At 39.8% G+C, this 25,550-nt stretch overlaps 2 protein-coding genes across 2 annotated transcripts; one reads left to right on the forward strand and one right to left on the reverse strand.

Annotated features, from left to right (window-relative positions):
- Positions 1-728: 728 nt before the first annotated feature.
- On the forward strand, positions 729-16,307 carry lamb3 (laminin subunit beta 3). Its single transcript, XM_061069909.1, has 21 exons — positions 729-845; positions 4,342-4,456; positions 4,864-4,937; positions 5,213-5,404; positions 6,274-6,337; positions 6,429-6,619; positions 6,930-7,050; positions 8,141-8,329; positions 8,472-8,627; positions 9,533-9,726; positions 10,031-10,127; positions 10,408-10,768; positions 10,957-11,117; positions 11,308-11,519; positions 11,642-11,848; positions 11,960-12,104; positions 12,183-12,390; positions 13,556-13,697; positions 13,783-13,959; positions 14,268-14,430; positions 15,050-16,307. The coding sequence occupies exons 2-21, from the start codon at positions 4,348-4,350 to the stop codon at positions 15,184-15,186; spliced, it is 3,300 nt and encodes a 1,099-aa protein (XP_060925892.1). The 5' UTR covers positions 729-845; positions 4,342-4,347; the 3' UTR covers positions 15,187-16,307.
- A 376-nt stretch (positions 16,308-16,683) lies between these two features.
- LOC133000113 (calcium/calmodulin-dependent protein kinase type 1D-like) lies at positions 16,684-24,866 on the reverse strand. Its single transcript, XM_061069991.1, has 11 exons — positions 24,781-24,866; positions 22,806-22,931; positions 22,610-22,684; positions 21,272-21,410; positions 20,595-20,718; positions 20,084-20,159; positions 19,096-19,208; positions 18,375-18,453; positions 18,077-18,164; positions 16,982-17,199; positions 16,684-16,747 (listed from the first exon to the last, which is right to left on the reverse strand). The coding sequence occupies exons 1-11, from the start codon at positions 24,864-24,866 to the stop codon at positions 16,684-16,686; spliced, it is 1,188 nt and encodes a 395-aa protein (XP_060925974.1).
- Between the last annotated feature and the right edge of the window lie 684 nt (positions 24,867-25,550).

Below are 25,550 nucleotides of genomic sequence, written 5' to 3' on the forward strand. Positions count from 1 at the left end.
TATTGGGTTAGGGTTAGGTATTACCACCTCAGCCAACTGTGTTCAGCCAGGCCATGCATGGATCTCCACGTGGTGTTTGCACAGCCAGGAGGTCAGGATGACAAGACAGACGTGTAGGACAGAGTCTGTAGCAGGTTTGGCTGCTGCCTCCTGTCCATTTGTGAAACAGTCTGATTTCAATGCCAGAGCATCATGTTGCAACTCTACTCTTTGACCAATGTCTGAAAAACCACTCACCAGCCCATGTGCAACCTCAGCACAAATATTTCAAGGATGATTTTGAAATAAGACTTCAACTGTCCAGAGCAGAGGACATTCAATAAGCAAGAGACTGTAATGTTGCAAGTTCTATTTTTGCGGTAAAAAAGGGAAATAAGTGTCTCTAATATGAGATAAACGAATCAGCCTGCAGATCAAAGTTTGTTTTTCAGCACATATTTTACTAAACTTAACTATTATAAAATCGGCTAAAATGAATGAAACAGCATGTGGCCTGATTCATGACAAAGTAATCTTGTTCAAATTGACATTTTGTATTGTGCATATAGTGTGGTTTTAGTGTAGAGTTTTTATCCTCAGTGAGGGTACCCTTCACCTCAAAAATCGAAATGCAGCTTAATGACAGAGCCGCACTAAAGACACAAGAGATCATGTTTCTGCTGATTTCAAAGCCTTTCCACCATACAGTGTATGAGCACAGTGTTGATATTCCCTGCCTCAGGGAATGGATACTTGAGTTAGGTGTGGACTTTGTGGATTTTTTTTACACAAGCCGCACCTTGTCCAGGAAAGGAGGGGCAGGAACACTCAGCTGTATTCGGGAGCTGACACATAGAAATAAACACGTACGTATGATTACTAATTAAAAAAAATCTTGTTGGGTAGGGTCGACATTAGTGCAATAATTCTGAATAATAATTAATTTACTGAATGTGCTGTAAAAGGAAAATTCTTCAATTAGGTAAAAAAGCAGCTGAATATGTTGACTGCTCTATAGAGACTTAACATGTCTTAGAAAAAAATTATATATATTAATAACTTCATTGTAAGTCCATTTAAAGCCCTTCTACAGTATTTATTTGCAAAGGCATTTATCAACTATGAATTTTCATTTTCTGATGTCATTGTTGTTACCACGATAGACGTCAGTAATTACTATAATTATTATTGGGAATAATTTTCTGATCTATATAAGCTTTTGATTGTCTCTTTCCTAGAGAGATAAGTTGGAAATTTGTTTTTCAGACCATATTTGTGTTGAGTTTTACCTTTGATCTTTGATAGATCAACACACACACACACACACACACACACACACACACACACACACACACACACACACACACAGACAGAGAGAGAGAGAGAGAGAGAGAGAGAGAGAGAGAGAGAGAGAGAGAGAGAGAGAGAGAGAGAGAGAGAGAGAGAGAGAGAGAGAGATTGAGAGATTATAAGATTGGTTAAAATGTAACCTGAGCCTCCTTTGTGCCAATGCAGACACTGACATATTGTGGTCTAGCCAACTTTTTTTCATCGTGTCTACTATGGACTTTGCACCCTAACTGAGGATCAAAATGCACGCTAATTTGATGCAGACTACTGGAAGTGACTCAATGCAAACCGTGTGTTTGTACCAATATCTACAAATACCTTGTAACCTACCTATGCAAAGTCAACAGGAACTTCCCTGTCATGCTTGGATGTGGTTACAGGATTAAATATATGTTATGAAACATTCAAACTTAACACTCTAAAACTGAAGTGAGCTTGTGAGATGATTATTGAATTGTGTCTCTACAGTTAATAATATATACAGCTGGGCTCAGTTAAGGTTTCAGTGAAGCTGCTGTGTATTGAAGGACAGTCTCTGTAAACTGTACATGATGTTATCTACTGTTCTTTATGTCTCTGACTGACATGTCTCCGACCTTCTTCACAGAAGACGACAGTGATTATTCAAAGATTTAGACTCTCTGAACCATTGCTCGGGAGAGAGTAGCAGCATCCTTTTTCACAGTGATGTTATCAAGCTGCCAGTTTGCAACAGCAAATATACACAAAGGAATTATAGGACTGAAAACTATAGTGCAGAAAACTTTGAAGTAAACTTGAACTTAACACGTTTTGTAGTAAGGCCCCAAGTGGTTAAGTGCAAAGACCTCAACAGTGTGAAAAAACACATCTTTCATATCTAGGCTGCATGCATTGTGTAAGGAATGGAAATTAATACTTGACACAAGTGGTATAAGCATTGTGTTTTTATATCTTGAAGCACAAAAGTGAAATGAAAAAAGTATTTCTTCTGTTAAATTGCTGATGTAGTTCATGTTCATTTTCTGAAAGTCTGAAGGTCTCTCAGAGTTCCCTGAACAGGCTTTAATATCATTTACATCACAGATGTTGAGATAAAGAAAAACTGTAAATACCTCCACCAAGGAGATATTTTTTTATCTTGTGTTGTTTATAGTTAGCATGCTAATGCAAAAAACTAGACAGATTACCACAAAACTTGGTGGAGGGATGTGGCATTGATCAGGAAATAACTCAAATTTGTTTCATAACTAATTCATAACTAAATTTGTGATCCAAATCTTTAAAATTATTGTTGATTTCTCAGATAATGGAAAATAAGAGATCTTTATGAAAAAAGTCTGATATGTTTGGGGCTAATATTTATGAGGGTGTGCAATTTGGTGCAGATCCAAATAAACCGTATCTTGTCTATTTAGATGTGTTTTCTGTGGGTCAGGGGGCAGAGTAGGTCATCCTCTAACCAAAAGGTAGGCAGTTTGATCCCAGTCTTCCGCATTCCATATATGAGCAAGATACTGAACCCCAAAGTCACTGAGAGTGTTTGTGTTTATTTGAGATTGGCTGCATGGTACTGTAAAGCACTATGAGTGGTCATACTAGGAAAGCGCTATGTAATACATAACATTTGCCACAAGGGGACTGGTGGGCCTTGGCGTAGAACTACTTATTGGTCTTCACAGAAAAGATTCTCCACACAATGGATACCAAAGCAGCAGGATACAAAAAGACTGAATTGTTACACTGCTGTTGTCATGTCTGTCTTCCCTTTGAGATCAATAGATACTGTTTATCATACAGAAATGTGATCTTTGCTGAGTTGTCTCAACTTGACCATTAAAAATATAAATTCAATTCAATTTTATTTGTATAGCACCATATCACAACATACATGATTACTAGAATTATGGAGAAACACAACAGTCAACAAACAACACTTGGCAAATGTGGACAGAAGAAACTCATGAACAAGAAGGAACCTCTATAGTACCCGACTCAATGTGCCAGGTGATCTGCCTCAACAGGTGAGCGGAGAAGTGGGACGAAAAGAGGGGGAGAGAGAGGTTTACATATACAAAGACAAAACTGGCATTACAAACTGTGGGTGTGGATCTAGAGGAGACCTATTATCAGTCAATAAAGTCTCCCAACTTTACAGACATGCAACAGTAGGTTGGTGAGCTTCATGACCTTTGTTCTGTAATCCAGGTGTTTATCCAGGACCCGACCTCTGCCTTATCCTCAGTTACCTCAGTGAAAAACAAGATCTAAACAAATTTGCACTATTATTAGGGTGACTGAGTTGAGGCACGTAGCTTGAGTGTAAAACAATCCTTTATTTTGAAAAGGATCTGCAACCTTCAGGGACCTTTTCCCTACAGGGAACGCAGCCATGGTTTGTGTGCCAGAGTGGCAGCCAAGTGCAGTGTGGGGGTTACTGAGCGTTGACTCGTCTGGTGGAAGCAGAGGCCCAGCTCTCATTGATGTGAAGGAATACATACCCAGACACCCTGGGTAAAACCAGCCCCATCATTGTTAATATTAAAGAAATGTTTTCCCCCAAAATGGAAATTCTGTAATCATCTACTTACATCAATTTAACCTCAAAACTGTATGTGTTGTTTTCACATGCACATGCAGACTTCATGTGTGCCAATTTAGAGGTCAGTAGATATGTAAAAAGAAGGAGGAGGAAAATGTGATAGGATTTAAACTGGGTCCACACATGATCCTTCCACATCTTCAACTGGGGCAAAGTTTCTGCAACGTCATCGACCAATTCAATCCAAAGAGTGTTAAAGCCAGAACTGCCAGTCATCAGAGATATTCATTTCTGTCCCTGTGGCAACTGTGTGACCTGCTCAGTGACACTCCTTATCTACACATCATAACAGAGTGGCAGCTGGTCTCAGGTCCATAAGTTAGTTTAGGGACAAACACTTGACACTCCCACTGATACAATTCCAAACATTCATGCGTTAAAAATTTTAAAGTCTGTTGCCACTGATGTGTTTGTGTGTTTTTGTTTCTTAGGGGAAGATGAAGTGTTGTCCATGTGACTCCAGGAACCCAAATGGGCGGCAGGCCCACACTGTCCAGGAGGTCCTGTCCTCCTCTGGACCAGAGAGATGGTGGCAGTCCAGGAAAGGTGGGAGACTTTAAGACAGAAAGAAAGAAAGAAAGAAAGAAAGAAAGAAAGAAAGAAAGAAAGAAAGAAAGAAAGAAAGAAAGAAAGAAAGAAAGAAAGAAAGAAAGAAAGAAAGAAAGAAAGAAAGAAAGAAAAAGGAAGGAAGTTCTTCCATTAGCAGAGGTGAAAAGGGATATTGTAAGGTACAGCTCAAAGCTCATCCAAGCTCTTTAGATTTCCCTCCACTTTCTGTCAGTAGAGGCACATTAGGATCTGTCCTCTACCCTGCTCAGTGCAAATGTCACTTAGAATCAATTGATTTCAGACAATCATTTAAAACCAAAAATCAAAGTCTATCTCTGATCATCTATAAAGAGTGAAACAAGTCCTACAGAGTGGAATAACTGTTTTGCTTGTTTGTTCTGCAGATGTGAGTCCAGTCACTCTCCAGTTGGACCTTGACAACCTGTTCCAGCTTGACAACCTGTTTCTCAACTTCAAGGTACGACACGGTCAGATACAATTATCATTGCCGCATTAGGTGAGCACATTCACTCACAAGAGAAAATATGGTTGAACACACAATATGATTCTAGGTGTGTTCTTTTTGAAATTAAATAAAGATATTCTAAATACTTAAAAAAAAAAATATTTCCTTCTTAAAGTTTATTAGAATGATAATAGTTTGTGATGGTTTTGAAACACAATAGATATCACTATATTTGTGTTTTCCTATAGAATTTAACCTTTTTTTTATGAATTGTTGTTTGTGTGCAGGGCCCTCGTCCCAGTGCCTTGGTTATAGAGAGGACACTCGACAACGGCAGGACATGGGAGCCGAGCCTCTACCTGGCTACAGATTGTCAAAGGACTTTTCCTGGCATCCCCACGTCAACACCTCTTAAACTGGATGATACATACTGCTACACACTGCCCTCTACTGAAGCAACACCCTACCAAGACCACACAGTAAGGAAAAACAATGCTTAAAGATAATGCAGATCTATTGTGTAGTGTGAAAGCGTGTTCTTTTATCCTTTAAGAGAAGTAGAGCCGAACTCGGTTTGCTCAAATCAAGTATTTATTTAGAAAGCAATGAACAGGTCACGGCAAAACAATGGGCTTCCAGTACACTAGTTGTATCAGAGCGCCACGAACATCCGGCATCTGTCTATTTTATAACAGTAGATCTTCGTTCCTCCTCCTCGGAAGTGCGCACGCGTAATCCATCCTCCTGGCATTTGGTATACGGAAGTGAAAAGGAAGACACTCCCAATGACGCTATAGTTGCTAGGCAACCTGTTTACTTCATAAAAGACCTTAAACCAGCAGATGCGATGTCGGCCAAAGGTGTTTACAATTGGAGAAAAGATTATTATGTTTTCTGCTTCATCAAAACAATCCTGACTGTGTAAACATTCGGATCCTCGAAACCAAAGCAGCATACATTATTAAATCAACAACGTCACTCTGTCCGACCTCGAGAACTTTATCAGACAGCTCCTGGAACTCTATATGATGTTGAATCTGAGGGAATAAGCCTTTAATATCAGAAGTTAGAAATTAGTGAAGAAGTGAAAGATTCATTATTAACACTAAATAGCAACAGTTATTAAAATCCTTTGTATGAAGCATAATATCTAGCTAAAACTACCTCTAGCTTTATTTGGTTGGAATTCTGTCAGCTCAGAGAGAAACTAAAATTTAGACATCTCAACAGTAGAACATATAGTTATTGACGGCGTCAACCTGTCTGAGAGGGAATTCAGGTTCAAAATCCTGTAATAGAGAAAAAAAAGTGAAGGTGCACATGTAACATGTACGTTTCTCCTTTTCAGATTGAGTTCAATCCTCTGCGTCAGTATGCTTATGTCCCAGCTTCCAAGAGCCAAAAAATTGAAGGTAACTGTTTCTTTCCAACTATGACATAAGTTTTTGTTTGGATCAGATCAAGAATGAACCTGATTAAAGGTGTTGACCATCTCATTTACAGATGTCACTGGGTTAATGGGGCTGAGAGTGAGGCTGACAGAGCTGGGGGATGTGCCACGTCTCCCAGGCAGAGCTCTCAGTAGGTTTTATGCCCTGAAGGAGATGAGGGTGATGGGCAGCTGTTTGTGCCATGGACACGCCAACCGATGTCTGCCAGAGGCCTACAACAACCCACTGTCCAATACCATACATGTATGTATGTAGTGTGTTTTAAGGCTTGGATGTGTGAGGGATATGGAGTCACACACAGACACTAACACACACACACACTCATTCACTCAAACTCACAAACCACATCTATTTTCAGTTTACTCTTTCAGTTTTAACAGTTTAAAAACATGGCATTAGACAATAGATAGTGATGTGAAACTAAATAAAAACAGGAAAACTATTACTGATAGTTAAGTAACAACTTTTGAGCTGTTCCGAACTAAAGTCTGCAACAAATCTTATCTGAACGTGCAGTTTTGTGCACACCTCTTCTTTCCGTGCCTCTTTTCAGGTGAATCCTCAGTGTGACTGCCAACACAACACAGCAGGTGTGAACTGTGAGCGTTGCGCTGATCTCTACCAAGATCTACCCTGGAGACCTGCAGAGGAGGGAGACACTCATGCCTGCAAACGTAAGACATCACCTGTACCTGTCATACGCCTCTGCATGATAACATCATGGTTAATTAATGGGAAATGGGTGTATTCTAGTGCAGGTTTTTTTATAAGAGCATTACAAAATCTGACCATAAAATCAATACGTGCTGCTCTCAGACTAAAAGATCACTCTCATTAATAAAGATTGGAAAAAAGCTAGAATGTTTTTAAAGGTGTCCTTTGAAAATACATGAAAGCTTCTTCAAATCAAGAGACTTACCATTATCATTTGTAATTATTCACTCATGCTGTAGGCATGCTGTACTCTGGTTTCCTCCTGTAGTCCAGAGACATGCAGCGTGCTTGTCTGTCTCTATGTGACTGTCCAGTGACTGACTGGCGTGATCTTTTATCCTTTAAGAGAAGATGAGCCGAACTCAGTTTAGTCAATCAAAGTATTTATTTAGGAAAGCAATGAACAGGTTAAAGCAAAGCAATGGGCTTCCAGTACATTAGTTGTATCAGAGCGCGCTGAACATCCGGCATCTGTTTATTTTATAACAGTAGTTCTTCGTTCCTCCTCCTTGGAAGTGCGCACACGTAAGCCATCCTCCTGGCATTTGGTATACGAAAGTGAAAAGCAAGACACTCCCAATGATGCTTTAGTTGATAGGCAACCTGTTTAATTCATAAAAGACCTTGAACCAGCAAATGCAATGTGGGGCAAAGGTGTTTAGAATTGGAGTAAAGATTATTATGTTTTCTGCTTCATCAACACAATCCTGACTGTAAACATTTGGATCCTCGAAACCAAAGCAACACACAAAATTAAGTCAACAACGTCACTCTGTCTGACCTCCTATCAAGACAGCTGTGAGACAATCAATATGACACACACACAATTCTAGCTAGTTTCAAGATTGAACATTCTGAGAATCAAAAGATTATTGCTAATATTCTGTATGAAGGCCTAATATCTAACTAAAAAAAAGAGTACAAATATAATTTGAAATGCTTCTATCTTTATTTGTTTAGAATTCTGTCAGACACAACCTATAGTTAAAAGTTGGAAATCCCAACAGTGGATGCATATACATTATAGTAACCTCTTTGTGTTCTCCTCAGGCTGTGAGTGCAACAACCATGCCCAGCGCTGTCATTTTGACCAGGCAGTGTACGCTGCTAGTTGGCAGAGTAGTGGAGGTGTGTGTGAGGGTTGTATGCACCACACTACAGGACCAAAGTGTGACCAGTGTGCCCCAGGCTACCAACCCAACCCCCGCAGCCGAATGGACCGTCCTGACGCCTGCATTCGTAAGTGTCTTATTAGTGAAATGAAACACACTCATAGTAATGTCAAGATTAGGAAAGCTTCAAACTGAAATGTGAAATAAATGTACATGTATGTAGGATCTAAGGTGAGTGGCTCATGTTTGTGCTAATGTGTTGGTTACAGGCTGTATCTGCAATCCTGAGGGGTCAGTGAACGAGGGCCAGTGTGACGACAGCACAGGCTTGTGTCAGTGTAAAGTGAACGTAGAAGGTCCCCGCTGTGACCGCTGTAAAAGAGGCCACTATGGTCTGATCGACTCCAACCCTCTGGGCTGCACCAGTAAGTCACCCAACACCAAAAGTTTGCACACCACACTCGTCTTTTTTAGCTCGGCCTGTTTTCAGATACAGTTTCACGATTCCAGCATCATTGCATTTCTTCAGGAAAATCTCACTGCTTGCACCTGAATGTTAAATACATACAGTGTGTAAGCTCCAAGGATAGAGGTCACTGATACTTACAGCTAAGTGTGCGTGGACAAATGTTCATACTAGAATGGCACTCACTAGAGCACATACCTGTACAGTCCCCTTGAATTCAATCAAGCTAAAACTAAACCAGGCCCACAAAAAATTTGGGAAGCTGATAATTGAGATTCTATTTACATTTAAAGAAAATAACAAAACTGCTTCAACTAAAAACAAGCATTTGGGAAAGCAGAGGCTGATCACAAACCTATAACACAAAGATGACACTGCTAATTAAGGTTTAGACCAGAAATAAACAATCACGGTCCCTTTAAAAAAGGAGTAACCTTACCAGTTTCCCACTAAAGTGCTTGAGTCAAAAAGCACACGTGAACACACAGCAAGTGGCCAGAGAGAGGTTCGTCCTCGGCTTATAAGAGCCAGGTTCTCACCTGAAGTACAAAGAGGAGGAGAGGCAGAAAAAGAGCACACACACACACACACACTCACGCACACACACACACACACACACACACACACACACACACATACCACTAGGGTCGTAATGATTTTTTTTTATTTTTAAATCAACATATTAAAGGTTTTCATATTAAATCCCTATTTCTACTACACCAATAATTGTATTAATAAAAGAATAATGCATACTTTGGTATACTTTGAAGTCTGATCAAAGTGTCCAGGCCTTTGTTCGGACACTGATGTTAGAAAAGCGCTATATAAATACAAAACCATTTACAATTTTTCCCTGCTCTCCAGAGTGTTCCTGTTCTCCTGACGGGTCCACGTCAGACGTCTGTGACCCTCTGACTGGCCAGTGTCCCTGTCATCCCCACTTCCATGGCCTGACCTGTGAAGTCTGTTCAAAAGGCTACTGGAAACCAGCTCTGTCCGGACGCTGTAGACCATGTGCCTGTGACCCCACCAGGTCATACAGTGATACTTGTGACCAGGTATGACCTCTGCAGAATTTATAAAACCCTGTCTATTGGGTTGTTAGAGCAGCAAAGCACAACCAAAGTAACAGTGTTTTAACATTTATAAAGTAATTGAAGAGATAATTCAAAGTTTAACATAATCCTAAAATGAAATGTACAAGCAAAAGCAATGAACCAGGTAAGACACTATCACAGCAGCTGTTGGTAGAACCACTATACTGCTCACCACTGCTCATACTCACATATTTATCTAGAGTTTATAAACAGGCTTTATTTATCTTTAGCAATGACACTAAAACCATTCTACCCTGCTCCCCAGCTGACTGGTCAGTGCCAATGCAGACCACGGTTTGGAGGCCGAACATGTACAGAGTGCCCAGAGAACACTTACGGAGACCCACTAGTAGGCTGCCAGCGTGAGTCAGCCATCTTTAATACCTCTTCTCAGTTTACATTGCCTTTGTTTGTCTGGCTCTTAGCAGCATTACGCAAAAACTCCTGATCAGATTTCTTGCCATGGAAGGGTGGAAGGACAAGAACCCTTTACATTTTTGACATATTTAGCAGATGCGTGCAATTTTTTAACATACTTGGATCAGACATGTATTTGACATTTTCATTGATTTCATTGATGTTCATTGTGATACTGAGGTGTATAAATTAAACAACTTTTTACGAATCTCTTTATGTCTTCAGCGTGTGGGTGTGATACAGATGGAACCCTTCCAGAGGTTTGTGATAAGCAGACAGGAGCCTGTCTGTGTCGGCTGGGTGTCGTCGGGACACGCTGTGACTCCTGTAGTCGAGGACACTGTGATTCTTTCCCTGCCTGCGAGACGTGTCCCTCCTGCTTCTTCAGACTGGACGCACAGATTCAAAACCTCAGTTTATCTCTGGGGAGACTCTCCCCCGGCTTCCCTGACACTGACATTGGAAAGTTCGGGCCGCGCATCCGGACCCTGGAGGCCAGTCTGAAACGGATCCAAGACTCCATTCTCCTTCCTCTCAATATTGTTAAACAGATCGATGATGCTCGGTCCCAACTGGACAAGCTGGGGTGAGGCTCTACACATAAGGAAACATGGCCCGAATAAATAGTTATTCATTCATTAAGCTTCTCTTTAAAAGGCTGTTATTCATTAACTCAATTTTGGTCACCCCATTCTAACCCCTAGATGGACTTATAAAGTTAGATTTTTGTTCTCACCAATGCCTAACCAAAAAATTGTTATTGTTGTGTGACAGGGACCAGGTGGACAAGGTTAATGATGACCTCCCAGCCACAACAAGACCTGCTGGTCTGGAGTCAGAGCTGGCCAAGCTGCAGGCTCTGCTGGATAGCCTCAGTTTGTTGTACAAAGACAAGAAAGGTGCCACGGATAACACCATCAGTCCCAACAATGCAGGTAAGACACAAAGACACACTTATCTCTGCTGCCACAGTCACTTTTAATGACGTATCGCTGAGTGTAGGTGTTATCTTGGGGCATATATTAAGTAACAGCACTCTCAAGTGGGATTTTCAATAAAATCAGCACAAACAAATCCACGTATCTCTCAGGCACTCTGATATAATAAATATATTATATTCCTCAGATGCATTTTCTGCCATCAAGAAAGCCTATGATGAGTCGACAGATGCAGCCGAGAAGGTAGATGCCAGCGGAAACACGGTGAAGGAGTCTGCTGACAATAGAGAAGAAGCGACAGATCTTCAGGGCAACGTGCAACCAGAAAACACCAGAGATCTGAACAAACTGGACCAGAGCATGGCTGTCAAACCTGACCTCACTCCAGTTGCCAAACAGGTAATTGCCTCACCTGACTGCCTTGATTCAAGATATGATGTCTTATGGCTGTTTTGTGGGGCTGGAACTGTTCCGCATTACATCACAATATTTGTCTTTTATTATGTCCATGTGACTTTCAGGTATGCGGCAGTGTTCGCACTGAGCCCTGCACCCCTCTTCTATGTGAGGGTGGAGACTTGTGTCCACCGTCGGGGACCCCGGTGTGTGTAAAGGGGAAAAAGTGTGTGGGCGCCCTGCCGCTGAGTAAGAGGGCAAAGGCTGATTCTAAGGATGTGAAGGATCAACTGGAAAAGCTCTCTGTGAATGTCACGGACGCTACAGAGAAGGTGCACATATCCCCTTAACATTGCACTGCAACTGTAGATTGTTCTTTCATATTGTTAAATGATATTATACAGTTCATTATGAAGCATCGTCTACATTTATTGTCCTTATAGCTTCAGGAAACACAGGACACAACCAATCAGGTGAGACAGTCAGCCGAGAAGCTGTCCAATAAGATGAAGCGGACCAGAGATGAGCTAGAAGATGACTTAAAGGAGACACGTGACGTTGTGAAAGAACTCAAAGACTTCCTGTCAGGTAAAGATTGTTTTAGATGAGGGCAATGATATATGGAAGCAGAGTCAGGGTTCACCTCTCCCATTTTTGTATGTTCAGACCCGTCCTCCAACCTGACCCACATCAAGGAGGTGAGTGACTGGATCCTGAGAGCCAAGCTGCCTATCAATCCGGCTGATCTGAAGAGAAAGCTGGAGGAGCTGAAGAATCTGGCAGCCACTCTTCCAGACAGCACAGCTGTGTTGAAGGACGCAGAGCCCAAGCTGGAGAAAGCCAGGAAACTGAAGCAGGAGGCCGAGGAAGCCAGGTTGGCACTGTCATATACTGTTTTCTCAAATGAGAGGTGTCCTCTTAATGCTCTTATTAGGCTGTTGTTTGTTCAACTTGTAATTAAGCATTAATTCATGCATTTAGCCAATCACTTGCAGGTCAGGATCTTCAGTTAATCCAACATCAGAATGATGTTAATTAGAACTGTTGAAAAGTTGGAAAAAATATGTAATCTTAGTTATTTGTCGTCATTTGTCGACAAATCATCATTGTTGGTTTGAGTTTTACTGAAACTGTTTATCTCCTGAGATTTTCACTCGCAGCAGCCTTTAGTCATTTATTCCAATTGATCAGACTGCTTGGAGCTGACAGACTACAGTAACTAAGATAAGCACTCCAGAGGCTCCAGACATCTCGAAATGTCCAACCTTGAGGTGTATGGTCTGTAACAGCAGAGACCACGTCAGGTTCCTCCACTGTCAGTCAAGGACAGAAATGTGAGGCTGCAGTGACACAGGTCTGATGAATCTGAATTTCTACTGAGGCTGCAGATGGTAGTCTGTTTGTCTCCAGCATGAATCCATGGAGACAAACAGTCTAAGCTGCTGGCTGTGGTGTGATGGCATGATAATGTTTTCTTAATAATTCTTAATACAAATCAATCATAGTATTGTTTCTGTCCATGTTCATATAGCCACAATTTACCATCTACTCAGGGGTAATGTTCCATGTGACAAAGTAAAAGACTCAAACTGGTCTCATGAACCTGACAGTGAGTTCAGTGATCTTCAGTGACCTCTACAGTCACAAGATGTGAATCTTTAAAAAGGGAGATTGAAAGCATGAGTGTGCAGCAGACAAATCTGCAGAAATGATGTGATGTAATCATGTCAACATGGAAACACTGAAGCTATTGGAGAAGAAAGGGAGGAGGTACCCAGTATTCCTATTATGATGTTCCTAACAAAATATTCAGTGACTGCATATAGACTGGATATGCATTCTGAATATTGTGGTAAAATCATAATTGTCTCTCTGCAATTATTGGCTTCTGGCGAGGATTTTACCTTTTGAAAGAGCTTCAAGGCTTCATACACAGACCCATTGCGAACATCATTTCCCCTAAACTTACAACAAATCATTTGTAGTGACAATACATGTAACACATGTAAAAGATGTTTTCTCTGGTTCTACATTCACAGGGACAAAGCTCTGGGAGTAAATGCGGATGTGGACGGGCTGTTGAAAAATTTGGGTTTGTTGGAGGGCTCTCTCTTTGGCCTGGAGGACAAACTGCAGAACAATTTGGATCGCATAGAAAACCTGAACGATACCCTGACTAAGGTAGGCAATATGGATGCATCAAACATTGATGGCATGTTGGCCCATTGGCGAACGTCACTAAGTACAAGTGGTTCTCTAAATGCAGGCCGAGAACAAGCTGACCCCAGCAGAAAAGGATCTGGATGATGTATCCACGTCTTTAAAACCAATAAAACCTCTACTGGACAAGATAAAAGACACACTGGAGAATGGGAGCCAGCAGGCCCAGTTAGCAGAGGAAAGTGCAGACCAAGCGGATGATGAAGCAGATGCTGCAAAAACGGTGAGGTGTTCTGTTTTTATACAAGGGCTTTGTTTAGAGTCAGGACTTGGGGTGATGGGCTAAGATTAGATTGATAGTCTTCAGTGTCTTAAAAAGCTATGCTTAAAAGAACTTGCAGTGCATTTCTGTTTCAAATGTCTGCATTATTGCAAATATTATAATTTAGTATGTAATTCATGTCAATGAATGTTGAGACATGTTGGAACTCCGTTAAAGTCGCTTGTTATTTAATAATAATGTCCAGCGGTAGAAATACATATACTGATACAACTGTGTGTATTTGTTTGTGTGTGTGTTTGTGTGTTTAGGACCTGACATCCTTAGAGGACGAGCTTGACCAACTTAAAGACAAGGTTGCTGCCGGTGGTTCCGGTGGGGATGCCGGGGAGGTGGGAGATCGACTGGCAAAGCTACAGCAGGACGCTGGAACCCTGGCCAACACCACTACTGACATGATGAATTCTCTAGAAGGTAATACAGTAAAACCAGACCACCACATAACTGTGTGTTAACTAAAACACTTTTGGTTTGAGTGAATTTAATTTTAAGTGTCATTCACCTTCAAATGGGAGCGCTTCTTTAAGGAGTCGTTGAGTCCACAGAGGCAGCTTCTCCTTCAGTTAGTTTTCTAGAGATGTGTTGTATGGGCGAATGTGTGTGTGTGTGTGTGTGTGTGTGTGTGTGTGTGTCCAGACAGCCCACACACAACTGTTTGGGGTGGAGACGCCTGTTGTGTTTTTATTGTTTTAGATGTTTTCTTCTTCTTTTGACATCAGTTGTTATCTGTTCAGTTACATTTTTTTGGGACTTGGTCTAAATGCTTTGGATATCTTTACCATGGCCCTTCTAAGCCATGCAGTCTGGATCTGGAACAGAAGTCTTCAAAGTTTGTCTTAGTCTTGGAATCGACATTATTTAAAATGATGCAATGTGTGTCATGCTTCAACCTCCCATTGTAGAATTCACATGATGATGATGGTTAAAACCCTCCAAACACAGGAGAGTTGACCTTGATGTAATCTGCTGCAGTTCTGGTCCTGTAAGGTGATGATGTGCCTTCTTTACTCCGTGTTCTGTTATCTTTTTGTAGGTAAGGCAGATTCCCTGAGGAGCCTTCACGATCAGATTGTTCAGAACTCCACCTTGCTTGAGGGACTTGATGTCAAGCTGAAAGACCTGTTCTCAAAACTTCGAAAGAAAGCAGATGACCTGAGCAGCTGCCTCTGAGGGGTCAGAGATATATATGGCTACCGTAGCAATTGTTGTCTGACTAGAGAGGGGCTTGAAACTACTTTCTTGTGTATTTAAATATCTTCTGAAAGTCTGTATAAACAGTAGGGACATTAAAATATCATGCTGTTTCATTTTCTTCACTTAGCATTACATCTGGGAAAGTCACAGATTCAGACTTTTGGCAGCTCTGCAAGAACCAACACAAACTGAAAAAATATTTTTATTCAGCAGCTTTTCATTCAAATGTTCACTGTGACCAATGGACCATGATTATTGCATTTTTAAGAACTATTTTCTCTGTTCCATTTGTTGTTTGTACAGAACCAAAGTATTCACATAAAAGCCTGTTTACACTTTGATTTGTTTCTAAATGTTGGATTGGAGACGCCTGGATGCTGCTGCAGCTCTTCATTCAACACCAGACTATTTACTGCATATTTATTGAGAAAACAATACAAAAAACACGTATGTGTTACTACATTTGTGAATTCATGACATCACTAGTGTTCACACCAGCTTGTGGCACTTGATATGTTCAGTTTTTTAACAAAACAGCTTATGTACATATAACAGAGGCAGTGAACACCAGGTTACTGAGTGTCAACACCACCACCTTAAAATAAAGGTTTAACCTAAAAAAACCTTTCCCCTGCATTGTCTCTGTGTTGAGTGGAAATTGGATTTATGATCCTTCAATGGCATCCAACTATAAAAGGAGGAATCTGTCGGAATGTAAATGTTCTTTTCAATGCCTCATCCCATGGCTATCCGACTTGGTGGATGTCTTGCTGAGCTGCGTAAGTTCTCAGCTCAGTAAAAGTAAAAAATCCCCAATTTTCTTTAATATGTTTTCAACTGCAAACTTCTCTTATTATCACCAGAGTAACAATGTTTGGTCTTGAATTGAAATGCAATGTTTCTGAACCATTAAGTTCATGACAATGGGATAGACAGAAAGACGACCTGAAAACATACTGTATCCATCCACGACTGCGGCAATAAAAACTGCCAGCAAGGACCCAACTGTCCAAACACAACAGTTAAAGGTACATTTACAGATTGTGTTACAGTGTAATGACTGAAAAAAAAATCTGCTTTGTAAAACGTCAAATAAAAGTCACAAAATGATAAGTGTGCTTTCACATTGCATATGTCAACTAAAGCTACGGAAAATAAATATAATTTGACAGAAGTCAGTAACATGTTGGCAGTCTGATACAATTGATAATTATTTTAAGAAAATAAACGTCATCTCTGTTACAGGAGTTTGTCTTAAAGCTAAGTGATGAATTCCAGCTTATGTCTGTTTGTACGTGATGTTCACTGCACGCAGTCTCTCCATGTGGAAGTGTTTTCTGCGATAAAAATACAGCATGTGTCTGCTTCTACAGCAGGGAACCACAACAGACATGAAAACACTCAACACCAGATGTGTCGACACCTTCACACCAAGAAGGATCCACTGAGATTAATTTCTGGTTAACCAGCGCTTCACATGATAGAGCAGACTCCAGACTGGAGTGGCTGGTCTTTCCTCTGAGCCACAGCATCCACGCTGCAACAAAATACATCACCAGGATTCATTAGAATAACAACACCGAAGACTGAGAGAATGATGAGAAGGGATAAAAACAGATGAATTTCTTTAAGAGCCATCTTTTAGAAAATGAGTTTCCCCCAGTCTAAAATTAGTGCAAACTGATCTTATCAGTTGTCTGTTAAAGCCTGTCTGTTAAGATTCTCATTCATCAGGTCATGGTATCTTTACAAGTTGTACAAGTGCTCTTACCTCCTGGACGACCTGAGAGAGGCGTCGCCCGTTGACTTAAAGGTATGGACTTCTCTTGACAGACCCCTGCCTGACTCAGGATGACTGCAGGATAGATCATCCTGTGAGGAGGACTGCACTATGATATTTGGCATGGAGAGGGCTGAAGGTGAGGAATCACTGTGGGACAGCTGCAGTTTCTTCATGTGATGGATTACTGAGGTTGCATTGAAGGCTTGCTGTTGGAAAAACACACACACAAACACACACACACACACTTGTAATACAGTAGTTGTACTTCTGACATCTAATATGACATATTATATATTTAAGATGAACTGAGGAACGCTGCAGGGAGTCTTTAACTTGATCTGGTTAGATTTCTTGGCATTTAGCTGGTTTCAGTTTGCTGCTATTAAAACACAACCAATTATAATAAATATCATAATAACTTTATTTGTTTAGGTTTGTAACAAGGTTATAAAGTGCTTCAAAAAACCCATGGCAATTCTGGTGCAAGTGCATTGCAAAGTCCGAAAGGGAAAAGACAAAGGCATGTATGAGCTTTTCTAGGTCAGGGAGAGATAGAACTGATTTAAATTTGGGTATATTTTGTTGGTGGAAGTAGCAGGATATGATATCCTCAATAACATACATAAGGCTGTGACTATGTTTATACAGCACTCATTCATTGGTCAAGGCAAATGACTGCCCACATTGAGTCTGGTTCTTCTAGGTTTCTTCCAGATAATGAGGGTATTTTTCTCTGCACAGTCGCCAAGGTGCTGCTCATTGTGGGAACTTTTGGGTTTCTCAATAATTTAAAATGTTTTACCTTCTATATAAAGTGCCTTGAGATAATATATATTATGATTTGGCGCCAGACAAATAAAATTGAGATGAATTGAATTCACCCTTTCACACACAAATGCCTATATTGTTTCTGTATCCCACATCATTCACACACAGATATCAAATTTGGGATTCAGTATCTTGTACACTTAGATATGCAGCCAGGAATCAAACTATGGAGCCTCTGATTAACTTCTGATAATTGTTTTCTTCCTTTTTCTCCTACACATCTGGATTGTTGTGTAGTAGTATCAGTGCACCTACCTTCCACTTGGATTTGGCAAAGTTTCTCTCCATCTGTTCACAGACAGACTGATAGATGTCCAGGTCTTTAGCTGTATCTCCTGAAATCCTGCAGTCAAGCCAATGGAAATAAATATTATATTATTATTGTGATGTCATGGGTGAATAAGTAAGTTGTCATTAATCATTGAGACATATGGGAACCCCAGTAAAGTTGCCTGTTATTAAAGGCATCTAGTGTGTGTGTGTGTGTGTGTGTGTGTGTGTGTGTGTGTGTGTGTGTGTGTGTGTGTGTGTGTGTCTTTGTGTGTGAACTAACCAGGGGTGTATGATTGCCTGTTCAGTGGTGAAGCGCTTGGTGGGGTTTTTCTCCATCATATTCCTGATAAAGTCTTTAGCTGTTGAGACACGGTAAATGCTAATGAAAAAATACAGTAATACACATTTCGTCTTCTACTCTGACATTATGTTCAAACTAAATACAAAAAGCTAATTTAACATGTGTGTAGGGATTAACAGGTGAGTTTCACATCATTGCTTTATTTTTCACACATATTATGACTGACCAACTGTTTCTGGCCAGGGCAACTTTTGTTCTTTTACCTGACCTAAACTAAAGCAACTCAGGTGAAGACCTCAGATAGACACGCTGGTCTATATTAGGTTAAGCTCTAAGGTTATATAAACCAATCTTGATCTATACTTAGCTGGAGTCAACCATAGTCATGAGGCACTAGTGTTTCTTTATGCACTTTTTTGTCCAGTGTGATTTCACATGGAGAAAACATAAAACTAGTAGCTTCAAAATCAACCTTTAAATTCTCTTTTTATCATAAATAAGGCACAAGGGGTACATGTCAACATGTTTTCTAACACTTTTTTTCACCAAAGGGAGGATTTAACCCACGTAAAAGTTATTGTCAGTTGGCATAACAGTGTCAAAGCACTGCATCAAAGTAAATTAATTTTCAAAACAGAAAGTGCAGGGAAATTATATTTATAAACATGTTTGCAGATTTAGTTAAGTGCTGTTTTCCTACCCGACTCAGAGATGTCGTCCCAGAATGGTGAATGAAAAGCATACTCAGCTCTTCTGATCTTTGAAAACAGACGAGTTTCGTTCTCTTCAAAGAATGGAGGGTAGCCGCAGAGCCTGCAAAACACAGAGAGATCTCTTTTCACATCCACCTTTTGTGAATCCTTGGCAATCTACTTTTGGGATTAATTTTGGATACATTTTGCAGCTATTGTGTAGCATTTTGTTCCTGGTTACCACAATGCAAACATTCTAAATTAACTATGAACTCTGGTTTGACATATCTGCTGGGAGTTGTCTCCACAGGAAGGAACTGACTGGTGTATGGAAAAAAGCACTGCACATAGAAGCGCTAAAAGACATATTAATGTGTGCATAAATGGGTGACTGTCACTTGTACTGTACACCACCGCCCAATCCCATTTCACCCCTTGGCCCAAACCCTTAGCCCTTCCCCTTCGTTATGTTCGCTCACACTTCAGATGGAGAGGTACCCAGAATGCCTTGCGAATCAACAAGCTGGGAGAGAGACCCACAAATATAGTATTTCTACAATAAAAAGGATTTAAGAATTCCGATAATGATTATAATATCTTAGTTTAATACCATTCCAACGTATTGTGGTCATTTTTTCACAACAACCTTTCATATCTCAAATTCTTAGGGGAAGATTTAAACCACTAGCCCTTGTGACTCCGTTTCAAGGGGCAAGATAACCCTCGAAAAAACTAAGAGTAGGGGTAGGGCCAAGGGGTGAAATGGAATTTGGCGTTTGAGTGGTCAATAAGACTGGGAAAGCATTACATAAATACACGTTAAACAGAAGGCTTGTTTCTGACTGGGTTAGTGAAACTGAGCAATTTTCAGTGGTCGTCACTAGGTGGCACTGTAGGCGGCCATGGTAGTCTGATTTGAATGTAGGACTGACTGATGCTAATGTTGTGTGAAGGGAGTGCTGTGTTGTTGTTGTTCGAGAACATAAATGAATTTACAGAATGTATGTGATGACTCCAATGGACCAGCAGTCCACTGCTTTGCTGTAGGGTTTCTGTGCCAGAACCTCAGGAGCTGTTGAATGCAACACAGCAGTGAGTATCATGCAGGTATAACACAATGTGTATCAGCTACATCCATTTAAGTAGTTGATGTATTTGCACAAATAGAGTGATACATATCCTCTGGTTATAAGTACCTGGGATGCAGATATTTCTTAAAATTTTAAAATTTTAAAATTAATTCAAGAACTTTTTATTTCTAAAAAAAATAAACCTAATTTTTTTGTCAAAACAGCTACTTTATTACATTCAGACTGTTCACACTGTCTGTAACTAATGATTTATAACGTAAATCACAGTAAACTATATATCCTTTATACTTTCATAAATTAAATTTACAGTTGTATATTATGAGAGCAGGGGGAAAGTTTCATATATATATATATATACAGTATAAATAAATATATATATGCAGCATTTCAATGATGTATATACTCCAATAACTCACCTACATATCCTGGTGTCCCACAAGCTGTGGACATGACTCCATGCTCCAACGTCTTAGACAGACCAAAGTCACTGACCATGATCTTAGCATTCTTGTCTGTGTTATAGTACAGCAGGTTTTCAGGCTGCTCAGAGAAACAGAAAGAGAGAGAGAGAGAGATGTAAGGTGAAAAGAGGGAGAAAGGGGAAAATATATGTGTGTGTGTGTGTGCGTGTGTGTGCGGGCTTGAATGCGTGCGTGTGTGTGCGTGTGTGCGTGCGAGTGTGCTTGTGATTGTGAAGTTTAGATGTATGTACTCATTGACTACTTTATATAATCGAATTATCATTTATTTCCCATGAAGTTGGTAGTTGCATAGTGATGACAAACATTACCAGCATTTCTTGCTGTAGCACTGGATGTTGACATCACACTATGCTGTGACATCTTACACACGCCAAAATCTCTTCTCTACAGTCACCTGTTTGAACACTAGGGATCTCAAACCACCTGCGTCCGTAGATGTGTGCTAATAGAAAATTGTATCGAAGGATAAATATTGGCAAGGAATCCTTTGCGGATACTGTATGCATCATCTTGATCACCTTAAAACTTAGACCATGTAGAACTGTTTATTTGTTATTCTAATTTTCTTCTTGTGTGTAATTTTGTTTAATTTGCGTGTTTGTTTGTCTTACCTTTAGGTCTCTGTGTACAATGCTGTTTTCATGCAGGTAGCTGACAGCCTGCAGCACCTGTGTGATCACTGTGCTTGCATCCTTCTCGGTGTAAACTCCCTTGTCTAAAATTCGATCAAAAAGCTCCCCGCCGGACACCCTGCACACACACACACACACACACACACACACACACACACACACACACACACACACACACACACACACACACACACACACACACACACACACAAATCATTAGGGTTTCTGTATGTCTAGAGATATTGTTGCCTTGCTTAACCCTTGCACCCTGGAATCTTGGACAGAAAAGTTCAGGACTAATGAATCCAACACAATTTTACCTTAAATCTTCGCAACAAAGCCACCGTTTCCAAAAATAACAAATATGTCTAGTTGGATTTGGGGGAAATGTATATACATTATGCGTGAATATGTATCTTAGTGTTAATAAACAACTGATACAGTATATATAATGTATGGCACTTTCAGACTGTGTGAAACAGATGATTTTTGGAAAGGACGAAGCTGTGCGTTCATAGATTTATGTCAAGCAGATATAATAACAATATATTGCTGTATTTGATACTGTCAATATGTGTTTCTAAATTTGAAGTAACTTAGATTTAAGATAAAAAAAGAAATACCATACTGCAATTGTATACCTCCTGTGCTATAATCTTTTTTCCAGATTCATATAAGATCACCGTGTGTTCAAACTGTTCAGAAGTTAGAGAAATTCCGTCGAGGCATTCTTGATATATCCCATTCACAAGTATTGGATTGGACAGACGAAGGGAGAAACCAAAAATATAATGCCTTAAAAATGTCCAAAGGTAATATGAGACACATTGCCAATAAGCACGTGTTGTATACACAAATTACTGTATATGGCACTATATTTTAATGTATATTGTATATTACACACCGCATCTGTACAGGAGAATAGTGCCTGTCTAAATTCCACTGTTGGAATTGTAGACGCAAGTATAGGAAGATATATGGGGATGCTGTGGGAGACATCTTCAGACTTGGGGGTGACTATTACTCTGTTAGTGTTTGTATATTGTTCCCCCTTCTGGCCTCCTTGATGCATCAAATCTAAATTAAAACCTTCTGCATAAGACATCAGCTGCTGCCTGAGTTCTCCTTTCACCAGCTTCCAGAAAACTTCCATAACAACAAGGAGTGTGATAATTATCAAGGTATTGGTAATAGCCAAGTTGGATTGAGCCAGGTTGAGTTTGGTTGAGAAAGCAGTGCATGTACTACATATGTGTATAACTTCATCCAGATGAGTACAAATAAATTGTGTTATTTGACAATAATAATAATACTTACAGTTGCAGGACCAGGTAATAGTGTGTTCTAGTCTCATAGAAATCCTCCAATCCCACCACATTTTCATGTGTTATTCTGAAAGAGTAAGAAAGAAACTAAAGAGTCACTTATATGTTTACAGTGTTGCACATGCAGCTGGATATAAACTTAAACAGTTTACAGGCAAAGAGAAGCAGCAATAAAATGTGGGTTTTACCTTCTTAGTACTTTGATTTCATTTTCCAGGTTGCTATGAACAAGGTGCTTTTTCTTCAGACATTTCAGGGCATACAGGTTCCCCGTTGTCTTTTCTCTCACCATAAACACCTCTGAAAATGACCCCCTGCACAAACACAGCAGACACATACAGTATTCAGGTGGGGGTTAGTGGAAGGGACTAAGACAGGGAAAATGCTCAAACTATTTAAACTTTATTTCTTATCAGTACTTATTATTAGTTTTTGTTTTTAACAGACCCCAGATCAGGAGGATCACTTTTTCCATTTCTTTCTTGATTTAACAACATTTGAAAATGTTCTTTATTGAAGACTTTACATTATTGTAGTGGTTTTTATCAGTAGGGGTGTAATCCTGTAATTTTTTGCCCCTAAATCAAGCATCTGTACCAGTTCTGACCCAAAAAGTCTCAATCCCAGTCAGGCAGTCAGGGATGTGCAGGGTAAAAATGCACTGTTACACCTTTGACTAGTTAAACTTTTTTTTTTGTGTTACCTTCATGGTAAGATTTGTATACCGATACTATCGAAATCATTCTACTGACAGAAAATATCAAATTAAAAATCCAATTTATGTATTACTTTAAATTACTGAATGCACCTGAATGTGAAAATCATACAAATAGATCTGCAAAGTAACACATATCTTAACTCCAACACTTGTCAACACACGTGCTTATACAACCTCCATTTGTATACATTTAGTACACCTATATACCAATATAGTCAGCTAGACTCTTAATCCTATAATGAAGTGGTGCTAGGATGTTCCTGCACTGCTGGTCTGACGTCAGTGCTCAGGAACAACACACTCACACACACACACACACACACACACACCCACACACACACACAGGCGCCAGTCAAAGAGGGGCACTTTAAGCAGCTTAGAGTGCAGGACAGGCCTGGGAAATAGCACCTTCAGCAACAACCCGCTTGTTAGGGTTCATTGTACTGACCTGTGCTGATATGAAGCCAACCTTGTATCAATACATTTCTGGGAAGATCCTGACAAAGCTAATATCTGTTTCTCTGCAGAACAGGACAGACACACAGTTTGAGTACTTAACGTTTTTTTGAAGGACCATATCAGTGTGTTTGCTGCATTATACAATTGTTTAGCTAAGTGGTGTTTCTTATGACTAAATGCAACATTTGTCGAGTACCCCCCTTTACATGGGAAAATAATCATGTGGTCTGGTTTATTGTAACTGGAAGATTTCAGTCCTGGTAAATCTGGTGCCACCTGTAGTTACTGATGGTAAAAAGCAAATTTCCCAGGATTCTGGGGGCAGCAATTAAAACTATTATCAATTTAACTAATAAGTCAGATAATAACCTTTTGTCATAATTCTGTGAGCAACCATTTCGCAGGTGCAGTATATTGTGCAGCCTTAGTGTAGTTAACGATATTAAGTGCTCTACTTATTAGTTTAGCTGTGAGTAGATAACACAGATGCTTTAAGATTTTTTATAAAGATTTTTTGACACAGCCACTCACAAAGCATCGTACCAAGCCTTACTCCTGTTTGATGTCTGTGTTCCAGCTACCATCAACAAATGAGTTTTAAGTCCTGATTCCATTAAATATGGTGTGACAAAGAAAACAACCAAATACAAACTGTTGTCAACAATCTGTTTCATAAAAACTATATCTGCTGTGATTCTCATTAGCCCCAACCCATGGCTTGTAAAATATACTAGCTCTCTGCAATATTTTCAAAATAATGGTTAAACAAGAAGATGCTTTCAAATTGAAGCAGTCAACATGCATTTGTCAGTGAACAGTTTTGCCTTGTCCATTAATGTCAATTATATGTGACCTGATTTGTTTTTGCAATTTGCAACAATACATTTGTCCAAATAACTAAAAACATGAAAGCTGCTTCAAGAGCTTCACAGAGCAATCACATAGTCTTTCTCTCAACTGTATGTATTTTCTGCTGGAATACTTACGATCCCATTTTCCCCTTGAAGTCAAAGACATCCTTGATGTTACTGATGCTTTTCTTCCAGCTGCAGATGATATCCTTCCGCCCCATCTTGGCTCTGATGTTGCCGTAGACTCCTGAAGTACAGGCAACATGAAAAAGTTAATTTTTTCAGTTTTCTCAGTACCACATGAATAGGTGTCTTTTCTCATCAAAAATCCTGTACATCAGTGCACACACTTTGCTCCTTTTCTCTGTTCCTTACATATGACCATACTTAGTAGTACGTGGTTTGGCCCACAATAATTCTAATTCTGTTTAATTTAGATTCTTTTTACAATGTAGTTTCAAGAGCTTAGGGTTAGGGTCAGGATTTTCTCCATGTGGAACGTTTCCCTACATAACTTTTGTTATGATATTGTGCTACATAAATGAACTATAATTACTTCAGAGCACATCTTTAAGTGCAACATCAAACATATATTTTAGCGAAAAAAGATAATTAGTCCAGACAGCTCTTAAGGGCAGGACCAGAATAAAACTAAAGAATGCAAGGCTGTGTGATATAGATTTAAGGACATACTGTATAAATGTAAGGCTCATGAAAGGCTGAGCTACAAATGTCATGGTCTTATCAAACCATCAGAGTTTCATATGCAGCTACTATAATTATCAGGGAATTCTGTCTGTCTTTTCTTTGTTTCCTGATGAGCACAATTGCCGTTTTATACATTCCAGACCACAGAAGGAATTTGATGTGAAGGATCTCATGGGCATTAAGGAGACCTTATAGTT

The sequence above is a fragment of the Limanda limanda genome, chromosome 4 (assembly GCF_963576545.1).
Source record: "Limanda limanda chromosome 4, fLimLim1.1, whole genome shotgun sequence".
In the NCBI taxonomy this organism is placed as follows: domain Eukaryota; kingdom Metazoa; phylum Chordata; class Actinopteri; order Pleuronectiformes; family Pleuronectidae; genus Limanda; species Limanda limanda.